This window comes from Neoarius graeffei, chromosome 24 (genome assembly GCF_027579695.1).
Source record: "Neoarius graeffei isolate fNeoGra1 chromosome 24, fNeoGra1.pri, whole genome shotgun sequence".
Taxonomy (NCBI): Eukaryota; Metazoa; Chordata; class Actinopteri; order Siluriformes; family Ariidae; genus Neoarius; species Neoarius graeffei.
Window position 1 is genome coordinate 57278720 of NC_083592.1, and position 24868 is coordinate 57303587.

Sequence of the window (24868 nt, forward strand, 5' to 3'; positions counted from 1 at the left end):
GCGTTGTATCCCATTATTGTTTCTGGTTCAAATTTTGTTTGCATCTCATGGTAAGAAATATGAAGACGTTTTCTTCACATTCTTCTTATTCTTACCATATATTCACATGGAATAAGAAGAATAAGAAGTTATATGCCTGGAGATTAGAGATTGCGTGTGAGCGAGGGAGTGAGTATAAAAGGTTATCGTGCGACTTGAAACAAGCAATGAAAAACATGGGGAAAATATTACGTAAGTAAGGATGTTCGTGGGATGCCTGAGAACTGTCATGATGATTGAAAAACAAAAGACACGGATCCAGACCCAGAGGTGTGGAGGATGTCCCTCTTGAGTGCAATAAGAAAACATCCACTGCTCTGTTGACAGTCTGTGGTAGTGTTGTCCATAACACAGAGTCCAGATTTTTCTGGTAGGGTTGAGGCTTTGACAAGATCATATGGAAGGTCCGGTCAAGTTCGGTTAACATCACAGCTACAATCTGTAGGATTCCATGTCACCAGACAAAGGAAAGCAGGAATGCTGGAGGGGGGGGGCAGGAGGAATGTTGGAACAGTTGGTCACTAGGTCAAACTTCTCCTACACACCCTCTTAATGGTCTATCATTGTGACTCCTGACCCTGTGCGTCATTTCTAATCATTCACACGTAAGGCAGTGTCGGTATATCTGATCCCTGGGGTAGACCTTTGTTTCATTAAGTGCTGGTCCCAGCTGATCTGAGAAAGTCTTGGTAACGGGTATCTATATACCAAAACTTGGACTAGGTGATCCTAAAGCTGCTCTCAAATCAGCAGAAAATCCTGTGCCACTCGTTTGTGCCTTGAGGAATTTGATCTATGTGAAGAATCCTGGCCAGACAGGCCGCTTTTCACAAACCATTCACCATTGCCAGAGTTTTCTTTCGACCACCAGGTCTTGTCAGTCCCTAGACAGTTGTGATAAGAGTTTCACAGCACTTCCGAAAGTGCTGTTTGTTTGACATGGAAGCACAGAACAACACTTGCTGCTGAGAGACTGGAACGTTGGAAGCCATCACTTGAACAACTGAGCACTGATAGGGCACTAAAGACATTAGAATCAAAAGTTGCTGGACAGAAACTACGTTTACTGAGTGAAATGCAACAAATCAACCCCAATGTTCCAAAGTAATTGCAGTTGGAGGCTTAAGAATAAACTTTAAGAAAACACCACAGAAATAGGTAATACTTAACCAAGGGGAACAAACAACCCTAATCCTTGACAACCCTGAACTCCAATGCTAGTCCATATTAGGATAGCAAAAAAAAGATTAAAACAGCACATACTAATGTGGGAACACCTGATTTAACTCTTTTGGCTGTCAAATTGTACATTTGAGTCATCTTCATCCTGATTTTCAGCTGACTTGTCAGCTCATTATCCTGACAATGATGTCAAAGCATATGGTCCTCACACCTCATTTCATTTAAATTATCCTGTTTTGATGAGTTGTTTGATCACATCTCCAATGCTATCCAAGTAAAAAACAAAACAAAAAAACAAACAAAACAACAACAAAAAAAAACAAACAGCAGACCTTAACAACTTTGTCTGAAAGACATGGTCAATGAAATGGTGGTTCATCACTGGAACCACACCATTGGGAAAAGTAAATAAACAGTAGATCCAAGTCTCTTCCCCGGCTCACCCACCCAAAGAACAACAACAAAAAAACAGCTTCTGCTGGTATCAGAATGATGTTTACAAAGTCCTCATTAAGGAAAGAAAGTAGATAACAGTGTGCGCGCACACACACACGCTGGGACCATCGTCAGTGAAAATGCAGAGCTTCCCAGCTTATAGATAAGGGACCAAGAGAAAGCAAGAGATAGGAAGTGAGGGAGAGTGAGAGAGCGGAAAAGACAAGAAGAAAAGAGATGCCACAGTGAAACTCAATGAAGCCGTCCTTCAAACCAAACTCTACACTCATCAGAGCCGCATTGAATGGTGTCTGAAGAAATAAATACCGAGATCTGGAATAGATGCATTAGAAAACTGCAACCAGTATCCATTTACACCCAGAACAGGACAGACTAACTGATCTTCCAGATCAACTACGGGACTCAAATCATCTTTCTCATCCAAGGAACCACCTGAACCAGAGGGATAATTCACAACTATTAAAATATATTTTAAAAAGCTTGGATATAATGCTTTTCTTTCCAGGATCTACCAAGGAAATCTACCAATTTCACTCTCTTTTTGCATGAAACTTGCTGCATATTGGAGACTGGTTCCAGCTGATACCTGCTCTTGCACTCCTAACCATGCCTGGCGTCAAAGGTTGCTCAACTGCCTCCATGCATTGCCTCCCTTTCCTCCTGCTCCTTTTAGGGCTTTTCTCTGGGGATGCCAGTCCCATAAGTTCCCCAGAGAGGCACAGAATTGCCCCTGGGCTTGATGATGGCCGTGGAGGGATTGTTGATCCTTCTCTTCTAGAGCAGGACAGTGAGATGGATATGCAAAATCTGCTGGAGACTCTACGGGGACAGTTCCTCCGGACCTTCAACCTGTCAGGACATGGACCCCCCTTGCAGCCTGGGGCACCCCGAGTGCAGCCTCCAGAATACATGTTGGAATTATACAACCGGTTTGCTAATGACCGAACATCCATGCCATCTGCAAACATTGTACGCAGCTTCAAAAATGAAGGTAAATGTGTTTTATTGGTTTGGTAGAGCCTTTATTCCCCCATTCTTTTCACAGAAATATAGATTTTACTGATATTTGCCATGTCTTTATTTTTAAAAAAAGGATTTCCTTTCATGTTTTTCAAAACTGGGTTGATTCCACTCAAAGGCAATACTTTATGTCTCATGGCTTGTTCAAATTTCTTGTGCAATGGTTGGTTATGTATGAACCCTAAATCTGGTTTGGCTCATGCATAAAAGCTGTTATTACTGCCTTCCTCAGAGTACACCCCAAGCAATTTGGGTCCCAATGGTGTGAGACGACACCCCCTCCTTTTCAACGTTTCCATCCCAAATCATGAGAGGGTTATGGCTGCTGAGCTCCGTCTCTACACCCTCATCCAGATCGACAGGCACCTGTATGCTGGTGTCGACCGGACGGTGACCGTTTATGAAGTAGTTCAGCGGAATGACAGCTGGCCTGAAGATGGAGAAGAGGAAAAGGTGCAGCTAGTGGAGTTAGCATCACGGCAGGTTTATGGCACGGACAATGGCTGGGAGACTTTTGACATAACTGTTGCCATGCAACACTGGCGCAGGTCCAATTATGGCAACACCCACAGGTTGGAGGTTCATATTGCAAGTTTAAACTCACAGAATGGGACAGAGTTTGAAGGGCCTGCCACAGGGGGGGACATGGAAATCGATACCAGTCCAGAAGAGAGGCACAAATCTCTAATAATTGTTTTCTCCAATGACCAGAGCACGGATCACAGAGGAGAAAAGCAGGAGTTGAATGAGATGATCAAGCATGAAATGCCTGGCACAGGTCTGAATGACCTGGGGATTGAACTCATGGATCTCTGGGGGTCACTTGGGAGTATGGGACAAGAAGGGGATATGAAAGAAGGGGGACCAGATGAAGAAGCTCTCCTGCAGATGCGCTCCAACCTCATTTATGACACGGCCTCCAGGATTCGAAGGAATGCAAAGGCCAACCAGTGCAAGAAGAGCTCCCTATATGTTGATTTTAAGGACATTGGTTGGGACTCTTGGATCTTAGAACCTCAGGGCTATGAGGCATATGAATGCACAGGAGTCTGTAGTTACCCCCTAACCAAACATGTCACTCCAACCAAGCATGCCATTGTGCAGACTCTGGTCAGCCTTAAAAATCCAAAGACTGTTTCCAGAGCTTGCTGTGTCCCCACAAAGCTTGACCCTATCTCACTTCTCTACCTGGATGATGCAGGTGTGGTCACCTACCAGTACAAGTTTGAAGGCATGGTAGTGGCAGAGTGTGGTTGCAGATAGTCCTCCAAATCTTTGGTGGGGAAGTTGAAAGGTTTGGTAAAGGGCACTGAGAAATGGAGACATTTCTATGTCTGGGAGGAAAAGAGACTGCAGTTCCAAGTCAATAGGATTAACTCAAGACATAAAAAGTCCCACAGTAAAAGGGTTGTCAAGAACCTTTAAGAACTTTAAGATGGGGTGATGCTTTTGTATTTAACTTTTTCAAAAGGGACAGTAGAAAAGAAAGAATTTTAAAAAGAAGACCAGATTTAGTTCTTCTGTATATATTGCCTTCATGGAGAGTGTACTTGAAGTTAATTTCAAGAAAAAAAAAGAAAGATTCGAAGGTCAAATGTACAACTCATGATAACCATCTAAACAGTCTCTGAACAGGTCATTCCAAAGTGAGGGGAAAACAATACAGCAAACCACTAAATCTACTAAATAAACTTCAAGATGACTCCAGCCAGACTCGGAAAGCTGTTGAGGTGTTGCATTGTATTTTGATATTTTCTGGATGTGATAGAGGACCTGAACTACTTATACCAAAGATACATGCCTGACCTTTTCAATGGCAATTACATTTTACATCAGCAAAGTTCTCTCTCAATGCAGGTGTCTCAGAAACATAGAACATTGGTTTTTGGGGGGAGGGGGCTGAGAACTCTGGAAAAAAAAAAACCCTGCAGGGTCACTCAATGGAGGCTTGTGCAAACCCCCAGCATCCAGTCTCTGCAGCATCATATCTACATCCTTCTCTGCCCTGTGTCAATACACAGCTTCCTGTGTAGCTGAAAGCATTTGATACGGGCCATCCAAGGCAAAGCAATATGGTTATCTGGGATGTCTTTGAGGAACGGAAATGTGTGAAACTAACCAGAATGATCTAGCATGAGATGGTCTACCGGTCAATGAGAAAATATGAGCGGGATTCCTGTTTTTGTTTTGCATGGACACCCTCTGGACATTCGGGACATGCAAAATGTATGGACCTTGTCCAGGTATCAGGCAACGATTGCTATTTAGATGTCTAAAAAAGTTCAAAGAACATTCCTCTGTTTGATGCGCACATGGTCACTCAGATTTATGTATTTTAAAGTTTTATTTATGTTTTGCTTCTTTGAATAGTTTGCATCTTCATGCCTTACCTCAACACTGTAACTTGCAACAAAAAACCAACAACAACTTTGGATCACCAACTATACTATTAGCTGCAAGAAAGGAGCAGAAGAGCAGATGGAGGAAGTTGCACACTCTTTCCAAAGTCCAAGGCAGGGCAGACTGCATCATAAGGGTTCTGGTGGGTGTGAGGTGGAGGGGTAGAGGTTATGGGGTTATCTGCATTCTGTTGCCTTGCATGCCGTGAGAACTAAGCTCCCAGGCCTTGAGCAGTCCATGATAAGAAGGTGTTGGGGCTGAGAAACATGCAAGTGACCATTTCAAGCAACTAGGGCTGTCAAGATTCCACCGGGCTTAAATGTTACTTCAACTCCGTGACCCCAATCTGGTCTCACATGAAGGAATTATTGTCAGTGGACCACGGTTCACATTCCATCCTTGCTATTATATAAAAAGTACTAAACTGTATGATTGCTCATGACTGAGGTGGTGAGCTTCAAGAGTATGTCCTCGGTACCTTTCGCCTGGGGGAACTGAATTACAGTATGTACCTTAAATAAGTGAAAATGTATTTTTGCTTACTAAATACAGTATATCTTTAAAATGCAAAGGCTTATAGAGGACTATAGAAACAGAGATCTGCGCCGTCCAATGTGTCTTAAGGGCCTTGTTAGTACTGGGACGGGAGACTGTTTGGGAAGACCAGGTCCTGGCACGGGAGGGACTTTGAATTTGACTTTTTTAAAATGCAATACCTTTAAGACTTTCAATTATTTAATGGGTGTACTGTAATTATCCCTTAAGGACTATACATGTACCTTAAATAAAATGTAAAGGTATACTGCATTTCATACGTAGGATGTAGCCTTGAGAGTCCCACCAAGGTGACAAACTGTGGTACAGTTTGGTACAGTACCTTTCTCTAACTGCATAGTCACCCTTCAGATTTCTTCAACAAATTAGGGAACGAACAGTACAAACAACAACAACAACAACCATAACAGGAAATGATTAGCATGATCTTTTGAACATAGCTAGCTGGTCCACACTAACTTTCATTAATAATTGTAACATTTTCGGTTTGGGGTAAAATATCATTTTTCAATGAGAAAAATATGTTTATATTAGCTACTAGCAGTATAAAGCACCAACTTTTATTTGTTTAGCTCTTTTTAAAAAATAAACCCTGTCACTAAGCAACTTCATAGAAATCCAGGTCGAAATCTGGACATTTAATTGAAGGAAAAGTGTTGAGGAAAAGCTTGCTGAGACGGTATATGGAAGAAAACCTTGAAAAGAACCATATACACATATAACATATTCACGTATAGCTAATACCTAGTTTAACATCTTATGCTAACCAGCAATACCAGTTCCATGCACTGCTAATCAGGTTTGTTTGAAGTGTTAACTGAATGTGTAAATGTGTTTGTCCCTATAGAGGGTTGCTTTTTGTCCACTCTGAGGATGATGATTTTACTCAAATTTGTGTCTAACACCAATGTGAGAAACATGAACCCCTTCTGTTGCCTTTACAGTTACAAATAGTGTCAAAAACTGACCATGGATCACACAAAACTGAGGTTTCCTCAAACTTACCAGCATCACTGAACTTCTGAAATGTGGTCTTCCATACTGCTGCTTTATGATAAAAAAAAGCCTATTTATTGAAAATTAATTTATTATTTTTTATTTTGTCATTTATGTAAGTATGTATAGCAATATAGAGTATGTAAATTAAAAAAAAACATTATATAATGTACAAATAAATTGAACTTGTACTGAATAAAGGACGTGCTTCATCTGATTTTTACACCACATTTGGCTTTGCTAATTCTATAAAAACGCTTCCACCAAGAAATGCATCTTCACAGCTTTGATTAAGTTGAAAGCTGTCACTTGATTCTGTGCAGAGCCCCTTAAACACACACCACTCCAAAACATCAGCTATTTTTATCCGTGACATGTCCAGAGCTCTTTATTTAAACACAACTTGGAAGAGAAGTAGTTTTATTCATAATTTTTAACCTCCCATTGAAGCAACTATTTGGTCTGGAGCCAAATTACACGTGAAACAAATCCAAAGTCATGTAGAAGGTAATGACCACTTTACGTTCTGTAGAGGCAGATGTTTGTTTTGTTTTGTTTTTTCCCCCCTGAATTCTAGGACAAGCAATCTTTGGTAACACTGGATTAGGAAAGTTGTGCAACTAGCTGTACTAGCTGTAAATATACAGACACTGAGGGACACCGTGGTCTGGAATTATAGTAAATACAAGTTGACAACTTGGAAGTCGCACATGAATGCCCCTCAACTCAATCTCGAGTGGGATTTTCAAAAATAATTTTGATGCCCAAGTTGAGATGACCTTCACCCTTTCAATATGGTGGAGAAGAGGATATTTTGCTTCTACGACACAGCACCTGAACAGGACATACTCATAATTTCTGAGTTCACAAGTGGGAAGACCTTCCAACTAGCACATGAAGGACATCATAGAGTGCGATTAATCTGCATTAATCTTTTTGACACATTATTTTTTCTATAATCAGTGAATCAAAATGAACAAATTCTTAAACTCCTTCTAAAGCTTCCCCAAAGAGCCTTTGAGATTTTCTCATTAATGAGCTATTTATAAAAAAAGTCACATCTGGACAGTGTCGAATCACGACCAAACCCCCTGCTACTCTGTTGAAATGGGAAGCCAGGAGCAAGTGATATGTTAGCAACAAACATTAATGTGCTCGTTCTAACACGTTATTGTTTCTATAGTAACAGCTCATTTAGAGGGACTTGTATGGAAGACGTGCCACATAAGCAGGTAAAAAAAAAATCATGTAATCATTGATACGGTGAAGTTTTCTGTGATGTATTTAAGGAGTCTCCAGTTTCAGCATTTTGTAACAGTCAGATATAAAGTTGCAACTTTAAGAACAGAGGAGTTTTTGTTGAACTGCTCATTAAGGTTTAATTAGTCCATAACTTCATTAATAATTGTAATGAAGTAAATCTGGGTAGAAGTTCTATGCACCCTAGGTTCCCCTACCTTCATGCCAGAAAGAATCAAAATCAGTGAAGAATTGAGGGAGAAGGAGCCATTTGTGTGGAAATTGCTTGTTAGGGATTGATTAATTACTCCATATCTTTATTATTAATTGCAATTTTGTAAATTTGGGTAGAAGCTATATGCACCCCAGGCAGACCTACCTTCCTACCAAAGAGAATAAAAATCGGTGAAGAATTGAGAGAGAAGTGATTTTCATGAAATGCGGATGACGACAGACAACACATGATGGAATAAACTCATTACCTGTTGCCCGGATGAGCTAATAATCAACTTTTGGGTGGTGGACCAGCATGTATGGCGCGTCATGGTGAATAAAATGCTTTGGGACGTACTGATATTACATTACATTAATGACATTTAGCAGACGCTCTTATCCAACATACCCAGAGCAGCTGGGGGTTCGGTGTCTTGCTCAAGGGCACTTCAGCCATTCCTACTGGTCCAGGGAATCAAACCAGTGACCTTTTGGTCCCAATGCTGCTTCTTTAACCATTACGCTACAGCTTCCCCCTGTATAGGAAAATCATCAACATAATTATCCAATGATATTGTCATGAATTAGAGTTTAGCACTAAAGTTGGTACTTTATTAAAGCAGAATCACATAATGACCGAGTCAGTCCTTTACACAGGAATGGTGAGGGGAAAAAAACAAAACAAAAAGCCATTCAAACACATGATCAGGCCCGCTGACGGGGGGGACAAACGGGTATGTTGTCCCGGGCCCAGGAATGGGGAGGGCCCAGAACTGGGCTCTCATGAAGTTGCGATTAAATTATTTTATTTCATTTCAAAATGTGTTGATTTGGGGGAGAAATGTGCTATATTTGCATTCAATAAATGGATTTCTAGATCTTTTGCCTTTATTGTCTTTGAAAAAGGCGTCAAGAACCCCCTACCACCCCTAATGCAAAAATGGTTCGGTCTGACTCTTTGATTAAGGGGGAAAAAACGACATCGTTCGATCATAGCGCTTCGACAATCAGCGTGCGTGCCATTTGCCAACATGCACAAGTCAGGAGCACAGAAAAGAAGAGAGAAAAAGAGAGGAAGAAACCAAGAGACTCAGGGGCTCACTGCATAAATATTTTAAAAAAGATTGGGATGATGCAGCAGGTACTAGCAAAGGCAGTGGGGCAGCTGAGCCAGGTAAGACACAGCCAACTTTTTCCAGCCCCGTAAAGTAACCCCAACCAAGGCACGCGCGGCACGCAATTCATGTTACAAACGAGGGGAGAGCAAGTCACACTGAACACCATATCAAACGCACAGGGCATTGAATCATTTCATAACCACAACGGCTTAATAACATTGTGTTTCATATATCTGATTGAAGCTAAGAATATTCACATTAGCCCGCAATCATATTCCGCCGTTTCTCGAGCGGTGTGTTCTTCTCTGCTTTTCACACTGGACAGTATGCACGCACAGTATACTATGTTCGCCCCCAGCCCTGCCCGAAATCCCCCGTCCATCGCTGCTCCTTCAAGAGCACCCCAATTGCGTGATTATAGTAGACTATCCACGAATTTAGGAATACCTTTTTGAATACCTGTCATTTAAGGGTTGGAGTGAGTAGAGACTGGGATAAGAGAGGTGGGTGTGTGTGTGGGTTGGCCCAGGGGGCCCCATTCAGAGCATTTTGTCCCGGGCCCAGCCAAAGCTGTCAGCGGCCCTGCACGATTATAAACTGAGAACTAAAAACAGCTCATACTGTATATCTATACCAAACTGCTAAGCATGCTGGGAAGGATGCACATTAGATCAAATCCCTAGTTTGACCCTAGAGATGCTAGAATATAATTAGCAATGAATAACACATGATGTCCATCCTTTTACATGAAAATAATACACAATAGGGTTTACGATTATGATGTTGAATTTATTAATGAATGACATGTCACACTTAACTTATAGTATGCTAGTTCCTGTTCGTACTTACATTATAGCAGCGATGAACAGACGCACTCTGTCAAAAACTTTGAAAGCACTGCGATTGTTACAAAACAAAAACACTTCTGTAAAATGTTACATAAACATCTCCCAAAAAACCTTCAACATTTCTAAATCTGTTTGTTATTATAGTTGAATACACAACGTGTCTGCTGTACACGCCCCGTGAATGAGTCGTTACTATAGTCGGCATCTCAGGTGAAAATTCAAATTCAGTCCAAATCGCTTGAAACTGCTCTCATTGAATTCAGAATTGAATACAGAACAGACTTTTTACAGAATTAAAATGTTTATCCATTCTTGAGATATTACAAATCAAAGATTGAAAAAACGGCTTAATTTTTAGAAAACTGCCGTAATATTCTGTATGAGGATCACATGGTCCAAAATGGGCCTCATTAACCAATGAGATCAAAAGTTTTTTTCTTCATAACTTGTCTATTTTTCAAGATATTTACATGGAAATTGGCAGCACATAGATGGTTGTATACTGAATACAAAGTTTGAAAAATTACTAAAAACAAATTATGCAAGTTATTATGTAATTAGTATTAATTATGCTAATTAGGAAAAAAACATTAAATCGGTGCGCTCACTAAAAAAGTATTAAAAGATCATTTCTAATCCCCTCTTTGTGCTCTATAGGCCTTTGTATTTCTAAGTAGGGCCTACTAGTGTTTATATGAAAGAATATAAATGATTATTTTGATTAATATTCACAGCTTTCAAGGTGAACCTTGACAAAACTGTGTGAGCCACATCCAATAAACAATTCACATTAACTCAACTGAAATTGACGCTCGTGTTTCTGACTCCCGGTTTTTTAAAATCTCATTCTGACCACCAAGATCTCAATATTTTTCATCAAAACAACTCCAGTTATATTCTAAAATAGTTATTTACAGTGTCTTGTAAAAGTATTCATCCCCCTTGGTGTTTGTCCTGTTTTGTTGCATTACAAGCTGGGATTAAAATGGAATTTTGGGGGGTTAGCACCATTTGATTTACACAACATCCCTACAACTTTAAAGGTGCAAATTGTTGTTTTATTGTGATAAAAACAATAGCTAAAGATGAAAAAAAAAAAAAACAGAAATCTGGAATGTACATAGGTATTCACACACACACACACACACCCCTCCCCCAAAGTCAATACTTTGTAGAGCCACCTTTTGCTGTAATTACAGCTGCAAGTCTCTTGGGGTGTGTCTCTATTAGCTTAGCACATCTAGCCACTGGGATTTTTGCCTATTCCTTGAGGCAAAACTGCTCCAATTCCTTCAAGTTAGATGGGTTGAGTTGGTGTACAGCAATCTTCAAGTTATGCCACAGATTCTCAATTGGATTGAGGTCTGGGCCTTGACTAGGCCATTCCAAGACATTTAAATGTTTCCCTTTAAATCACTCCAGTGTAGCTTTAGCAGTATGTTTAGGGTCATTGTCCTGCTAGACCGTGAACCTCCATCCCAGTCTCAAACCTCTGGCTGACTCAAACAGGTTTTCCTCCAGAATTGCCCTGTATTTAGTGCCATCCATCTTTCCTTCAGTCCTGACCAGCTTTCCTGCCCCTGCAGATAGAAAACATCCCCACAGCATGATGCTGCCACCACCATGCTTCACTGTAGGAATGGTGTTCTCAGGGTGTTGAGTTTGCGCCACACATGGCATTTCTCATGATGGCCAAAAAGTTCGATTTTAGTCTCATTTGACCAGAGAATCTTCTTCCATGTGTTTGGGGAGTCTGCCACATGCTGTTGGGCAAACTCCAAATGTGTTTTCTTAAGCAATTACTTTTTCCTGGCCACTCTTCCATAAAGCCCCGCTCTGTGGAGTGTACAGCTTAAAGTGGTCCTATGTACAGATACTCCCATCTCCGCTGTGAATCTTTGCAGCTCCTTCAGTGTTCTCTTTGGTGTCTTTGTTGCATCTCTGATTAATGCCCTCCTTGCCAGTCTGTGAGTTTTGGTGGGTGGGGCCTTCTCATCAGGTTTGTAGTGGTGCCACGTTCTTTCCATTTTGCTATAATGGATTTAATGAAGCTCTGTGAGATATTCAAAGTTTGGGATATTTTTTTTATAACCCAACCCTGATCTATACTTCTCCACAACTTTGTCTCTGACCTGTTTGGAGGCTCCTTGGTTTTCATGTTGCTTGCTTAGTAGTGTTGCAGAGTCAGGGTCCTTCCAGAACACATTGATTTATGCAGACACCATGTGACAGATCATGTGACACTTTGAGCACAGACAGGTGGATCTTAATTAACTAATGATGTGACTTATGAAATGAACTGGTTGGAACAGCACTTATTTAGAGGTTTCATACGAAAGGGGATGAAGACGTATGCACACTCCAGATTTCTGTTTTATTTTAATCTTAATTATTGTTTGTGTCACAATAAAACAATAATTCATACCTTTAAAGTGGTTGGCATGTTGTGTAAATTAAACAGTGCTAACCCTCCAAAAATCCATTTTAATTCTAGCTTGTAATGCAACAAAACAGGACAAACACCAAGGGGGATGAATACTTTTGCAAGTCACTATATTTACATGAATCACTTTGATTTGAAACAATAAGTAGGTAAAGCTATGAAAACTCACTTCAAAGTCTCCCGTGAATCATAACATCAAAACTAGCAGAAGGAAAATTTTGCTGAATCTTTCATCAGAAACCATGAGAGCGAGAGAACATCCCTATAAAAGTGATCTAATTGATATTCACGAGTAATCCAGTGGGAAACTGATCAGGAGAGAGAGAGCGAGCCTGACCACTTTCGCGTGACTCAAAAAGCACCAGCAGTTTCCCGACATCACACGAGCAGAGTTTTTACTCTGTTGTACCAACTTCAAACTGCCGTTACTCCCAGAATAATGAGCAGATCTTAACCAGATACATTTATTTGGAAATCAAAGATTACAATCTTTTTAAAGATAGAAAATATTCAAAAGTTAAGCAATGAACTAAGATAAGGATTTAGCAATTCAGCTCAAAGTGCTCTGGTGCGTTCAGTGTATTCAGGCCCACATCAATTCAGCTCTACAGTCCGAGTCAATATTTACAGTATGAAGTGAATTTACTGTAAGTCAAAAAAATAGTCACTTCTAGCTCAAGATCTATAAGTCTTTGTTTCATTATCACTTACTTTAAATGTCCTGATTCGACTCGGTCTGTACAAAACATTTTATGTTGTTTGTAACTGAAGAAATCTTCACTGTTCAATCAGATCTTTACAGTGATGGGAAATCATATATAAATATATATTCTGTATATACTGGACATATTTTGGGTCACAGAACGAGCGCTCGAACTTACTCTCTTCTGGGGAGCAAGTGGAAGAAAACTTAGAGAAGGAGAATGAAAGTCAGGAGGAGCGAGACAGAGTACGTGTGTGTGAATGAGGGTGAGGACAGTGGAATGGTACAGTTACAAGGAACAGAGATGGTCAAAGTAGATGAGTTCAAATATCTGGGGTCAACTGGACAAAGTAATGGAGAGTGCAGAGGAGAAGTGAAGAAGAGCATGCAAGGTTGGAATGGATGGCAGAGAGGAGGATGTCAGGAATGATCTGTGATGGAAGAGTGAAAAGGAAAGTGTAGAAGACAGTAGGAAGAGCAGTGATGGTGTTCAGTTTGGAGACAAAAGGACAGGAGGCTGAAGTGGAGGGAGCAGAGCTGAAGGTGTTGAGATTCTTATTGGGAGTGACAAAGATTAGAAATGAGTATATTCAAGGGACAAGGCATGTAGGACGACTTGGAGACAAAGTGAGAGTGTCAAGATTGAGATGGTTTGGACATGCACAGAGGACAGATCCAGGGTATATTGGGAAAATGGAGTTGGCAGGTAGAAGGAAAAGAGGAAGAGCAAAAATGAGATTTTTGGATATGATGAAGGAGGACATGAGGACAGGAGGAGATGGAGGGACATTATCTGCTGTGGAGACCCCTAACGGGAATAGCCAAAAGAAGAAGAAGGAGAAGAGTGAGCGCTCGAACATGTGTTATGCTTCAAACCACTTCCTGTCTGGTTGAGTAATCCTGCACTCAGTGTGATCCTGACTCACTCAGCATGACACACAGCTATAAGAACTTTATACGCTCTGCTTCTCCAGAACTGAACACACACACACACACACACACACACACACACACACTACACCACAGCAGCTTTGATTCACATTGACTCATGTTCCTGAACACTACACACTTATTAGCATGTTAGTTATTGTAAAATCACTCTGTTACACAGAGAAATGACCACACTAGCGGGCTAAACACTATCAGATGATGCACTTCTGAAGAAATAACTGATTAATAATCTGATTCCCAGGACTGGGATGATGTCCAAAATTTAAGACCTTGATAATAAAAATATTTTCGGTATTTGTTTTGTATCAGCTCAGGTAGTGACATGGTGCATCATGACTGTCATTATTTAACCAGAAATAAAAATGAGGGCAGGGTTATAATGAATACATTATCGATCCATATGATGAGGTTTCTGTCTGTGAAAGTCTGATGAAGCTCAATGCTCTTCTTGCACATTGCATGACTGTTTATCAGTCCATCATCCCAACACCACGTCCACCCACAGATCTGATCTCTGTCCATCCCTGATGAGCCGCCCAGCTCTAACTGGTTAAAACAGAAAAAGTTTTTTTTTTTTGTCATTTGTATTCCAGTTCTCATGCCAAGTACTTTGCAGGTTTACTCAGTGAGGTGGTGCTGTAGTTGGAGTTTAGTTGGTTCTGAACTCCCTGGAAATATTTTCCAATTCTGAAGGATGGTTAAAGCTAGACGGCCTTTCGATTTCATAAAATCGGTGAAATTTAATTCCGTCTGAAATGTGGTGATTGTGATAAATGTTTATTTCTGTAAAATCTCACAAAATATCAGGCCATTCTGTGGTTGGGAAGTTATTTAATTTGAGGGGATTAAAGCAAATAATGTGCATGAAATCTCTTGCTTCACGCAATCGAGTAGACAGAGGAAGTCCATGTGCGCATGCGCAGGTTTACCTTCTTCTTTGTCTGGGTTTTATGGCAGCTGGCATCCACAGTGTTGCATTACTGCCATCTACAGGTTTCCCTTTGAGCGTGCACTGACAGTTCCATCATTCTGTCGCTAAACGAACAGCTGATCACACCGAGGTGCTCGCTGACTGCCGATATTTATTAGTTTGGTCCTGTGTTTCCTTTCCTTTGCAATAAAACATCTTTTCTTCTCGCTTTCCGTTACTGTAGTCGGTCTTTCACGTTTCATTCGTACACTCACGTCCTCCATTTTTCTCTCCTGTTTCAAATTTGTATCCCACAATGCCTTGCGTGAACAGGGAAAGCCCACCACGTGATGCATGATGTAGTATCTTGAATTGGGTCATGGTGAAGCCGGAAAGAAATAGCAGAAATTTAGGGCCGTGTGGCTCTAAATTTATTAATTGTTCTATTTTTAAAAACAAACAAACAAACAAAACCTAATAAAATTGGAAGTCTGTGATTCAAATTCAGTAGCTTTCAGTCACTAAACAAAAATAAATTGGGTGTCAGGAAAATTCTTTTTATGACCTACGCTTGAAAAAAATCTGAAAAGCAGGCTACCTCTAAAAAAACATGCTTGGAATTACAAAAAAAAAAAAAAAAAAAATTATTGCCCAAAAATGTAAAATAGTTTTAATTATTAATCATCACATTATATATGCAATGCTTAACAACACTACAATATATTAACAATTTAGATGGTGGAGACTTTAGAGAGGAAGGTCAGCAGCCACCTTAGAAGATGGCTGGGACTTCCAAGAAGTCTAAGCAGCAACAAACTGCAACTGCCACTCAAGTCCTTGGAAGAGGAGTTCAAGGTGATGAGAGCCAGGAAAGTGTTGCAATACAGAGACTCAAGGGATCCAAAGGTGGCAGAACCTGGGATTGAAGTGAGGACTGGCTGGAAGTGGAAGGCAGAGGAGGCTGTTTGAGAAGCAGAGTCTAGATTGCATCACAACAGACTGGTGGGAGTGGTGATAAGAGGAAGGGCTGGACTGGGCTCCTTTTCAACTCCTCATATTGACACCACGAAGGGGAAGGAAAGGCACCGCCTAGTCCTGGAGGAGGTGAGAGCAGCAGTCGAGGAGGAGAGATCTTGCAGGACAGTTGGAATGAGGCAACAGGGCGCCTGGACAAGATGGGAGAACGCGCTTGAGAGGAAGGTGACATGGGCGGAGTTGTGGAAGGCTGAGCCACAGAGGATCAAGTTTCTCATCCAGGCGGTTTATGATGTGCTTCCCAGCCCATCAAATCTATACATTTGGGGCAAAGTGGAGTCACCAGCATGTCCAATGTGCTCCAAGCGTGGAACCCTAGAGCACATTCTGAGCAGCTGCTCAAAGGCACTGGGAGAGGGAAGGTACAGGTGGAGGCATGACCAGGTTTTGAAGGCCATCGCTGGAGCTATCACCACAGGAGTCGAGTGGGCCAAGTGTTCCCACCCTTCCAAGCAAGCCATCACCTTCATCAGAGCTGGAGAGCAGTCGAAACCAGCTGCAAAAACATCTGCAGGTGTCCTGTCCTCTGCGAGGGACTGGCAGTTGTTGGTTGACCTTGAGCAGCAACTGAAGTTCCCCAACCACATTGTGACCACCATCTTAAGACCAGATATTGTTCTACTGTCTGAGTCTACCAAACAAGTGGTTCTGTTGGAGCTACAGTAACAGTCCCTTGGGAAGATCACTTGGAAGAGGCCTTTGAAAGGAAGCTCGCCAAGTATGAGGGACTGGCTAATGGGTGTCGTCAAGCCGGATGGAGAGTAAGGTGTCTCCCAGTAGAGGTCGAATGCAGGGACTTTGCAGCCCGATCCCTGTCCAGAGCCTTCAGTTTGTTGGGCATCGATGGAGTGAGGAAGAGAAGAGTCATCCACGACACCACTGAAGTGGCAGAGAAAGCCTCAAGATGGCTGTGGCTTAAGAGAGGAGATCCATGCGGGCAGAATAGCTAGATTAGCCATCTGGACACAAGTTGGGGTCTGATCAGTCTCAGCTGGGTCTCCTGGATGAGGGTGTATGATGTTGAAAGACCCGAAACACCCGATGATTCCAGGAACATCACTGAAGATGTGTCCAGAAGCATCAGTAGATGTACTTGCATAACAATTTTAAACGCTTTTATATTTCATTGGATTTTAGTTAAAAATGAACACGTTGTGACCTCATTGATTGGATTTACGCCTTCAGCAACTACAGTAGCAGCTACTAATGCCTTTATTGGGGCGCACTGCAAAGACACTCTTCGTAATGTTGCTCTTAAGATTCCTTCTTATGAGTGAGTTCGGGAAAACCACATACAGAGACAACGTTCGTTGCTTAAGAGAGTCTCTCAACTCACTCTTTAGCCTTAAAGGGCAGCATTATCGGGAAACCTATCCCTGATCACTCTGATTTTATTTAGTATTAAATTTCTTCATCCCCATGTGATTTTAATTCCTGGGTAAGCCACAGCACTGGATTTTTTTTATTTTTTATTTTTTTTTTACCAGTCCCACCCACTTCCACAGCTGTTCTTGTGATGGAAGCTGGTTTGACATTTACACTTACAGTATTTATCAGACACTCTTATCCAGAGTATGTTATATCATAAAGTTAAAAAAATAACTTAATTTAAACCACAGTGACCCTGAGTATGATAAATAAATGAATGAACTAGAAGGGCACTCGGTAGAGTTCATATCTCCAACAAGCCACATGTGATCAACATCAAAATCACACAACATGAACAGAGGATAATACTAAAGCTATCCACCAAATTTCATCCAAATCTGTTCACTACATTTTGAGTTACATTGAGAACAAACAAACAAAATGAAAAGTCGAGCAGAACACGATACTTGCGAAACTCACAAAGAAACGGAAGTTATGGCTGATTAGGTGTTTTTACAAGATTTGACCTTGGTGACAACCCACCAAAAATTAATTATGTCTTTGTCTGACCCTAGTGAGTTGTCCTGTGCGTTTTGGTGAAGATTGGTCAAGAAATGACGATGCTAGAGCACCAACAAACAAACGGACAAACGGACAGATCAACATACTTGCAAAAATCTCCGATTTTTGCAAGTAGAAATCCTGCATCAACATACGGGTACAGTACATCTCTGGATTTGCATCAAAATGTAATCAATTGTTCCTTGGCCCATGGCTCACCTTTCCTCCAAATTTCATCAAAATCTGCTTGCTAGTTTTTTGAGTTATGTTGGGAACAGACAAATCAACCAACCAACAAACAAACGGAGATGAAAACATCACCTCCTCCAACACAGTTGGACAACACACTCCCAACACACTGCTATGCTAATCAACATGATCTATCATCATCCTTGGAGCTTGAGACAAAAAACAAAAACACACAAACAAAAGAATGTCCATGCCCACTCCGGAAAAGAAAAAGAACTGAAAACCTCTTAACTCACATACAATAGAAGCCTGAAGGTCATCAATGAAAGTTTAAAAATGCATGAATAAAACTAAAGGAAACAAAGGATGAGAAACGTGAGAGAAATTCTCCTCAAAGCTCTTTATCTCATCTCATTATCTGTAGCCGCTTTATCCTTCTACAGGGTCGCAGGCGAGCTGGAGCCTATCCCAGCTGACTACGGGCGAAAGGCGGGGTACACCCTGGACAAGTCGCCAGGTCATCACAGGGCTGACACATAGACACAGACAACCATTCACACTCACATTCACACCTACGCTCAATTTAGAGTCACCAGTTAACCTAACCTGCATGTCTTTGGACTGTGGGGGAAACCGGAGCACCCGGAGGAAACCCACGCGGACCCGGGGAGAACATGCAAACTCCACACAGAAAGGCCCTCGCCGGCCACGGGGCTCGAACCCGGACCTTCTTGCTGTGAGGCGACAGCGCTAACCACTACACCACCGTGCCGCCCTTCACTGGAACAATCCAGTAAAAAGTAGTTCCGGTTACTTTACACTTTCCTGAATAGAAGGTTTTGTGGTTTTTGCACCATCAGAACCAGACAGGTCCACTGGAAAACTTAAGGCAGGATCAAATTAATTCGACTAAAAATAATTGTTTCATATCTGAAAGGATTAAATAAAACCACATTTAAAGCTTCACAGTAGCTTACCCACAGTACCAGTCAGAAGTTTGGACACACCTTCTATCCAATTCAGTGTTTTCTTTTTATTAATTACAAGTCACTTCCTGTCTCAAAGTATTGATGAATGTTGTTTCTCTTTACTTAGTTGCTTGGTTCTTGACATAATACTGTATGGATTACTACAGTTGTGGTGTTGAATAGGGCTATTTACAACTGGGTATTTTTATTATTTACTATTTACTGTTTCATGATTTCAAATGCATTAAGAAGGTAAGAAACTCATCCACTAATTAACTTTTGACAAGGTACACCTATTAATTGAAAATCATTCCAGGTGACGACCTCATGAAGCTCGTGAAGATAATGCTGATAGTGTGCAAAGGTAATCAGCATCAAGGGGAAAGCTCGATACGCTGAAGAATCTAAAATATTAAAACATTTTGCTTACTACATATATGTTCCAGATGTGTTATTTCATAGTTTTGATGCCTTCAGTATTGTTCTACAGGGTAGAAAATAATAATAATTTTTAAAAAATGCAGAAAAAAAAACCTATGAATGAGTAGGGGTGTACAAACTTTTGCCTGGAGCTGTATGTTACTAAGAATTCATGAAAAATGTTTGTTGACAGCTGCGCTTATTGAGAAACAGTTTCTCTTTAAGTGTCACCGACGTTGCACCATCACTCTGCTGTGATGAATAAATATTGAACTTCGAGCTGCACTGAGTAAATAACAACAACAACAACGCTCTGCATTAACAGCGAGAGAGACGGAGCCGCCACCCCTGCTGTTGCAACGTGATTATTTACATTGCGGATATGCTGTAATTGCCTTTAATGAAGCAGGAGGGATTTCAGGCTGATGGTCGAGGCTGTTTGACCCCATTCAGCTCACGACGGGATGCAGTGATGTAAGAGATAAAGTGAAGGAGTGATAAGGGGAGCGATAGAGGAGCCAGTCGTCAACAGAGACGTCATAACTGCATGCGGCCATTACCAGAGAGTACAGTGGGCTACGTGTAGGACTGCAGGAAGGCTGTCCTGACCCCTTGGACACACGTTTACACCCATACACACGCAAGGAGTTTCAGAATTATATCTTCAAAAACAAAACACAACAGAAATGATTCAGCAAAACCACACATATTATACAACTCCAATTCCAGAAACGTTGGGATGCTGTTCAAACTGTAAATAAAAACAGAATGTGAAGATTTGCAAATCATGGAAACTTTATATTTCATTGAAAATTGTACAACCCCGATTCCAAAAAAGTTGGGACAAAGTACAAATTGTAAATAAAAACGGAATGCAATGATGTGGAAGTTTCAAAATTCCATATTTTATTCAGAATAGAACATAGATGACATATCAAATGTTTAAAGTGAGAAAATGTATCATTTAAAGAGAAAAATTAGGTGATTTTAAATTTCATGACGACAACACATCTCAAAAAAGTTGGGACAAGGCCATGTTTCCCACTGTGAGACATCCCCTTTTCTCTTTACAACAGTCTGTAAACGTCTGGGGACTGAGGAGACAAGTTGCTCAAGTTTAGGGATAGGAATGTTAACCCATTCTTGTCTAATGTAGGATTCTAGTTGCTCGACTGTCTTAGGTCTTTTTTGTCGTATCTTCCGTTTTATGATGCGCCAAATGTTTTCTATGGGTGAAAGATCTGGACTGCAGGCTGGCCAGTTCAGTACCCGGACCCTTCTTCTACGCAGCCATGATGCTGTAATTGATGCAGTATGTGGTTTGGCATTGTCATGTTAGAAAATGCAAGGTCTTCCCTGAAAGAGACGTCGTCTGGATGGGAGCATATGTTGCTCTAGAACCTGGAGATACCTTTCAGCATTGATGGTGTCTTTCCAGATGTGTAAGCTGCCTATGCCACATGCACTAATGCAACCCCATACCATCAGAGATGCAGACTTCTGAACTGAGCGCTGATAACAACTTGGGTCGTCCTTCTTCTCTTTAGTCCGAATGACACGGCGTCCCTGATTTCCATAAAGAACTCCAAATTTTGATTCGTCTGACCACAGAACAGTTTTCCACTTTGCCACAGTCCATTTTAAATGAGCCTTGGCCCAGAGAAGACGTCTGCGCTTCTGGATCATGTTTAGATACGGCTTCTTCTTTGAACTATAAAGTTTTAGCTGGCGACGGTGGATGGCATGGTGAATTGTGTTCACAGATAATGTTCTCTGGAAATATTCCTGAGCCCATTTTGTGATTTCCAATACAGAAGCATGCCTGTATGTGATGCAGTGCCGTCTAAGGGCCCGAAGATCACGGGCACCCAGTATGGTTTTCCAGCCTTGACCCTTACGCACAGAGATTCTTCCAGATTCTCTGAATCTTTTGATGATATTATGCACTGTAGATGATGATATGTTCAAACTCTTTGCAATTTTACACTGTCGAACTCCTTTCTGATATTGCTCCACTATTTGTCAGCGCAGAATTAGGGCGATTGGTGATTGGTATTTTTTGAAAAATATATGCTCATTTTGCATTTGATATCAGAAATACATTTCAGAAAAGTTGGGACAGGGGCAACAAAAGACTGAAAAAGTTGTGTAATGCAAAAAAACAAACAAAAAAAAAACTCATTTGACCCTCACAGCTCCAGTACAAAATTAAAAAGAAACTTCCAGGCACAAAGCTGATTTCCTCACACAGCATTGTTATGTTTCAGGAATAGTGTCTTTCATTAAAACTTTTCAACTCTGCAGTGTTTTTACAATGGAGGAAAAAAAAAACCCACAATACGGCAATGACCCCCAGTGGAATTCTGGAGAAATCACTGCACCCCGACCCTGTAACACCCCGTCATTTAAGACAGATGCTTGTAAATAAAATGGAATTCATCCTCAGAGGACATTTCAGTAAAGGATCTGTGGGAAAGATGATTAGAACCAGACATGTATCTGTAAAACAAACCTTACACCATGCTTTGACGTGTTCTTTAAACTTTTATGTGGCTTTTAGGCTGAATGACGAAAAACAGAGTTTCCAACCTCCTGGGAAGATCCATCGAAGGTACGATGGCACACGGCCTGAACAGTCCTGGTGGAAGTTATAAAATTGCTCCCAGTTCCTAAAGCGAGGGAATAAACTTTCAGTGAAACAACATGTGGTGTGTTATAAATAAAATCCATGCTTATAAGGTTACACCAGATGTATACACACTTATCTGCTAACTACTGCAGTTACAAACAGTCCACAAAACATCAACACCACTTGCAGCATGTGTCAAACCAAACATTTACGGGTTCTCTCGTATTCTCATCTTGCAGTTATGACTAAACCTAGCCGAATTTATCGACTGTTTCTCTGAGCTGGGACACACTGTTACTCACAGCGACGTATTCAGAATGGAGTCAAGGATTTAAAACTGAAATTACACACACACACACACACACATCTGTATTCAGACCTCAAACTTATGTGGGGCGGAGTTTGTCTAACGCAGAGGTGTGTCTTAGTTCCTACCTTAAAAATTAGGCACATATTTCACAGCTCGAGTGACATGTAACTAAAATACATACAGTGCTGTGCAAAAGTCTTAGGCACATGTAGAGAAATGCTGGAAACCAAAAATACTTAAAATATAATGAAATGAAATGTTTCAACATAAAAAATTATAATAAACAGTAATCAGTAAGCCATAATAAATTAAACAAAGTCAATATTTGGTGTGAGACGACCCTTTGCTTTAAAATATATATATATATATATCCATCTCAGGTCCAGTGAGTGCGGTTTTATGCGGAAATGATCTGTAGGTTTTCCTGAGCATCTTACAGAACCAGCCACAGTTCTTCTGGACACTTTGACTGTCACACTTACTTCATTTTGCACCAAAACCCAGCAGCCTTCATTATGTTTTCTTTTTTAATCTGAAAAGTGCTCTCTTATGGAATATGCTGCTCAGATACAAACTTTTTTCTCATCTCATCTCATTATCTGTATGCCCTTTATCCTGTCCTACAGGGTCGCAGGCAAGCTGGAGCCTATCCCAGCTGACTACGGGCGAAAGGCGGGGTTCACCCTGGACAAGTCGCCAGGTCATCACAGGGCTGACACATAGACACAGACAACCATTCACACTCACACTCACACCTACGGTCAATTTAGAGTCACCAGTTAACCTAACCTGCATGTCTTTGGACTGTGGGGGGAAACCGGAGCACCCGGAGGAAACCCACACGGACACGGGGAGAACATGCAAACTCCGCACAGAAAGGCCCTCGCCGGTCACGGGGCTCGAACCCGGACCTTCTTGCTGTGAGGCGACAGCGCTAACCACTACACCACCGTGCCGCCCCAAACTTTTTTCTGTAACATTTAATTTTCTTCTGGAAAAAAAACGAGAATGTTTGGAACTCCAAAATGTTTTATGTAGAAGTCATAAAATAGAAATCTATAACAAAGTTTATGAGATAAAAAATGGGGATGCCAAGACTTTTGCACAGTACTGTATATCACACTGAAATGAATGTTTTGGCTGTAAAGTGATGAATATTGGTCTCATGACATTCCATCGTATTCATCTTCCCTTTAAAGTTCATGAAAAGTGTTGTTTTTTTTCGTATTAAGAAACGCAGCTTCATGGTATATTCCAAGGACAGATTTTATTTATCGGCTCGATTAATTGATGACTGAAGTTCAAGTTTCTCTGTAACTGTAATAGATTAATTCTTAATTTCTCTGAGGGAACCCTCCCAAAGGGATCAATAAAGTTTTATCTAATCTAATCTCTATCTAGATGAGAGCTCTGATGGTCAAATTATCCCCAAACCACGGACACATGGTTATCTTTACAGGAGGAGAGCGTATCGAATTCACACAAACACTGACATTAGTTTATTAATTTAACAAATCAAAACACTGAATGAAAAACCTGGTGAAAGTGTTTACATCCCGCTCAGACGTTATGGTTTCAGAACTTTGATTTAGTATCTCATGGCTTTATTAAGTCGTACGGATAAGAAACTGATATAAACATAGTAACAAGATGTGCTGGATCAAGTGCTATTCTATAATCTCCTGAAAGCCGTATTGTTAAATTAAACCAAATGATGCAGAGATTAATGTTTATGATTTACTTCAACATTCATCGTCTTCTCATTCATTAGCCTTTTTATTGTCTCTTGGTTTTATGTTGCATGAATGAATATTTAACACCAAAGACAGATCCTTCACTTCATTTATTTTCTATTCCTGATTTTTTCTCCATGTTTAAAGGCGTGTGTTTTGTTTCAAGCTGGTGGTATATACCGGTGATTCTCAATGCTTTTTCAGTCATCGACCCCAAACATATTGTGACTGTTGATAATACAGAGATATAGTATTAATGTATCATTATAGCATACAGTATATACAGTACATTAAACAGTTACTCTACGAAATCGAGTCGTACATGAGCTGATAGTCGACGAGGCGCGTAGCACCGAGTTGTCTATAATCCATGTACGACGAGATTGAGTGGAATAATTGTTTTATTCTCTCCACATTCACTGGATTTTGAGAAACAGAACATTTTTATTTTTATTTTTTGCAAATTTGATAAATAAAAACTTTATACAAAGCATCCGACAAAATCATTTCTGCTTAGAATGTAAACAAACCGGCGAAATGACAGGAGCAATTTGTGAAAAATGCAATAATAATAATTCTTGA

The 24868-nt window shown here is 40.7% G+C and overlaps 1 protein-coding gene across 1 annotated transcript; it reads left to right on the forward strand.

The window, feature by feature from the left end:
- Nucleotides 1-1904: 1904 nt before the first annotated feature.
- Nucleotides 1905-6260, forward strand: bmp10 (bone morphogenetic protein 10). Its single transcript, XM_060906814.1, has 2 exons — nucleotides 1905-2668; nucleotides 2930-6260. The coding sequence occupies exons 1-2, from the start codon at nucleotides 2284-2286 to the stop codon at nucleotides 3958-3960; spliced, it is 1416 nt and encodes a 471-aa protein (XP_060762797.1). The 5' UTR covers nucleotides 1905-2283; the 3' UTR covers nucleotides 3961-6260.
- The last annotated feature ends 18608 nt before the right edge of the window (nucleotides 6261-24868 follow it).

What these genes read in the sequence shown, in the direction of transcription:
- bmp10 (XM_060906814.1), top strand. Translation starts at nt 2,284, where the DNA reads ATGCCTGGCGTCAAAGGTTGCTCAACTGCCTCCATGCATTGCCTCCCT. An exon ending in ACGCAGCTTCAAAAATGAAG is followed by an intron (nt 2,669 to 2,929) that starts GTAAATGTGTTT and finishes TGCCTTCCTCAG; the next exon opens with AGTACACCCCAAGCAATTTG.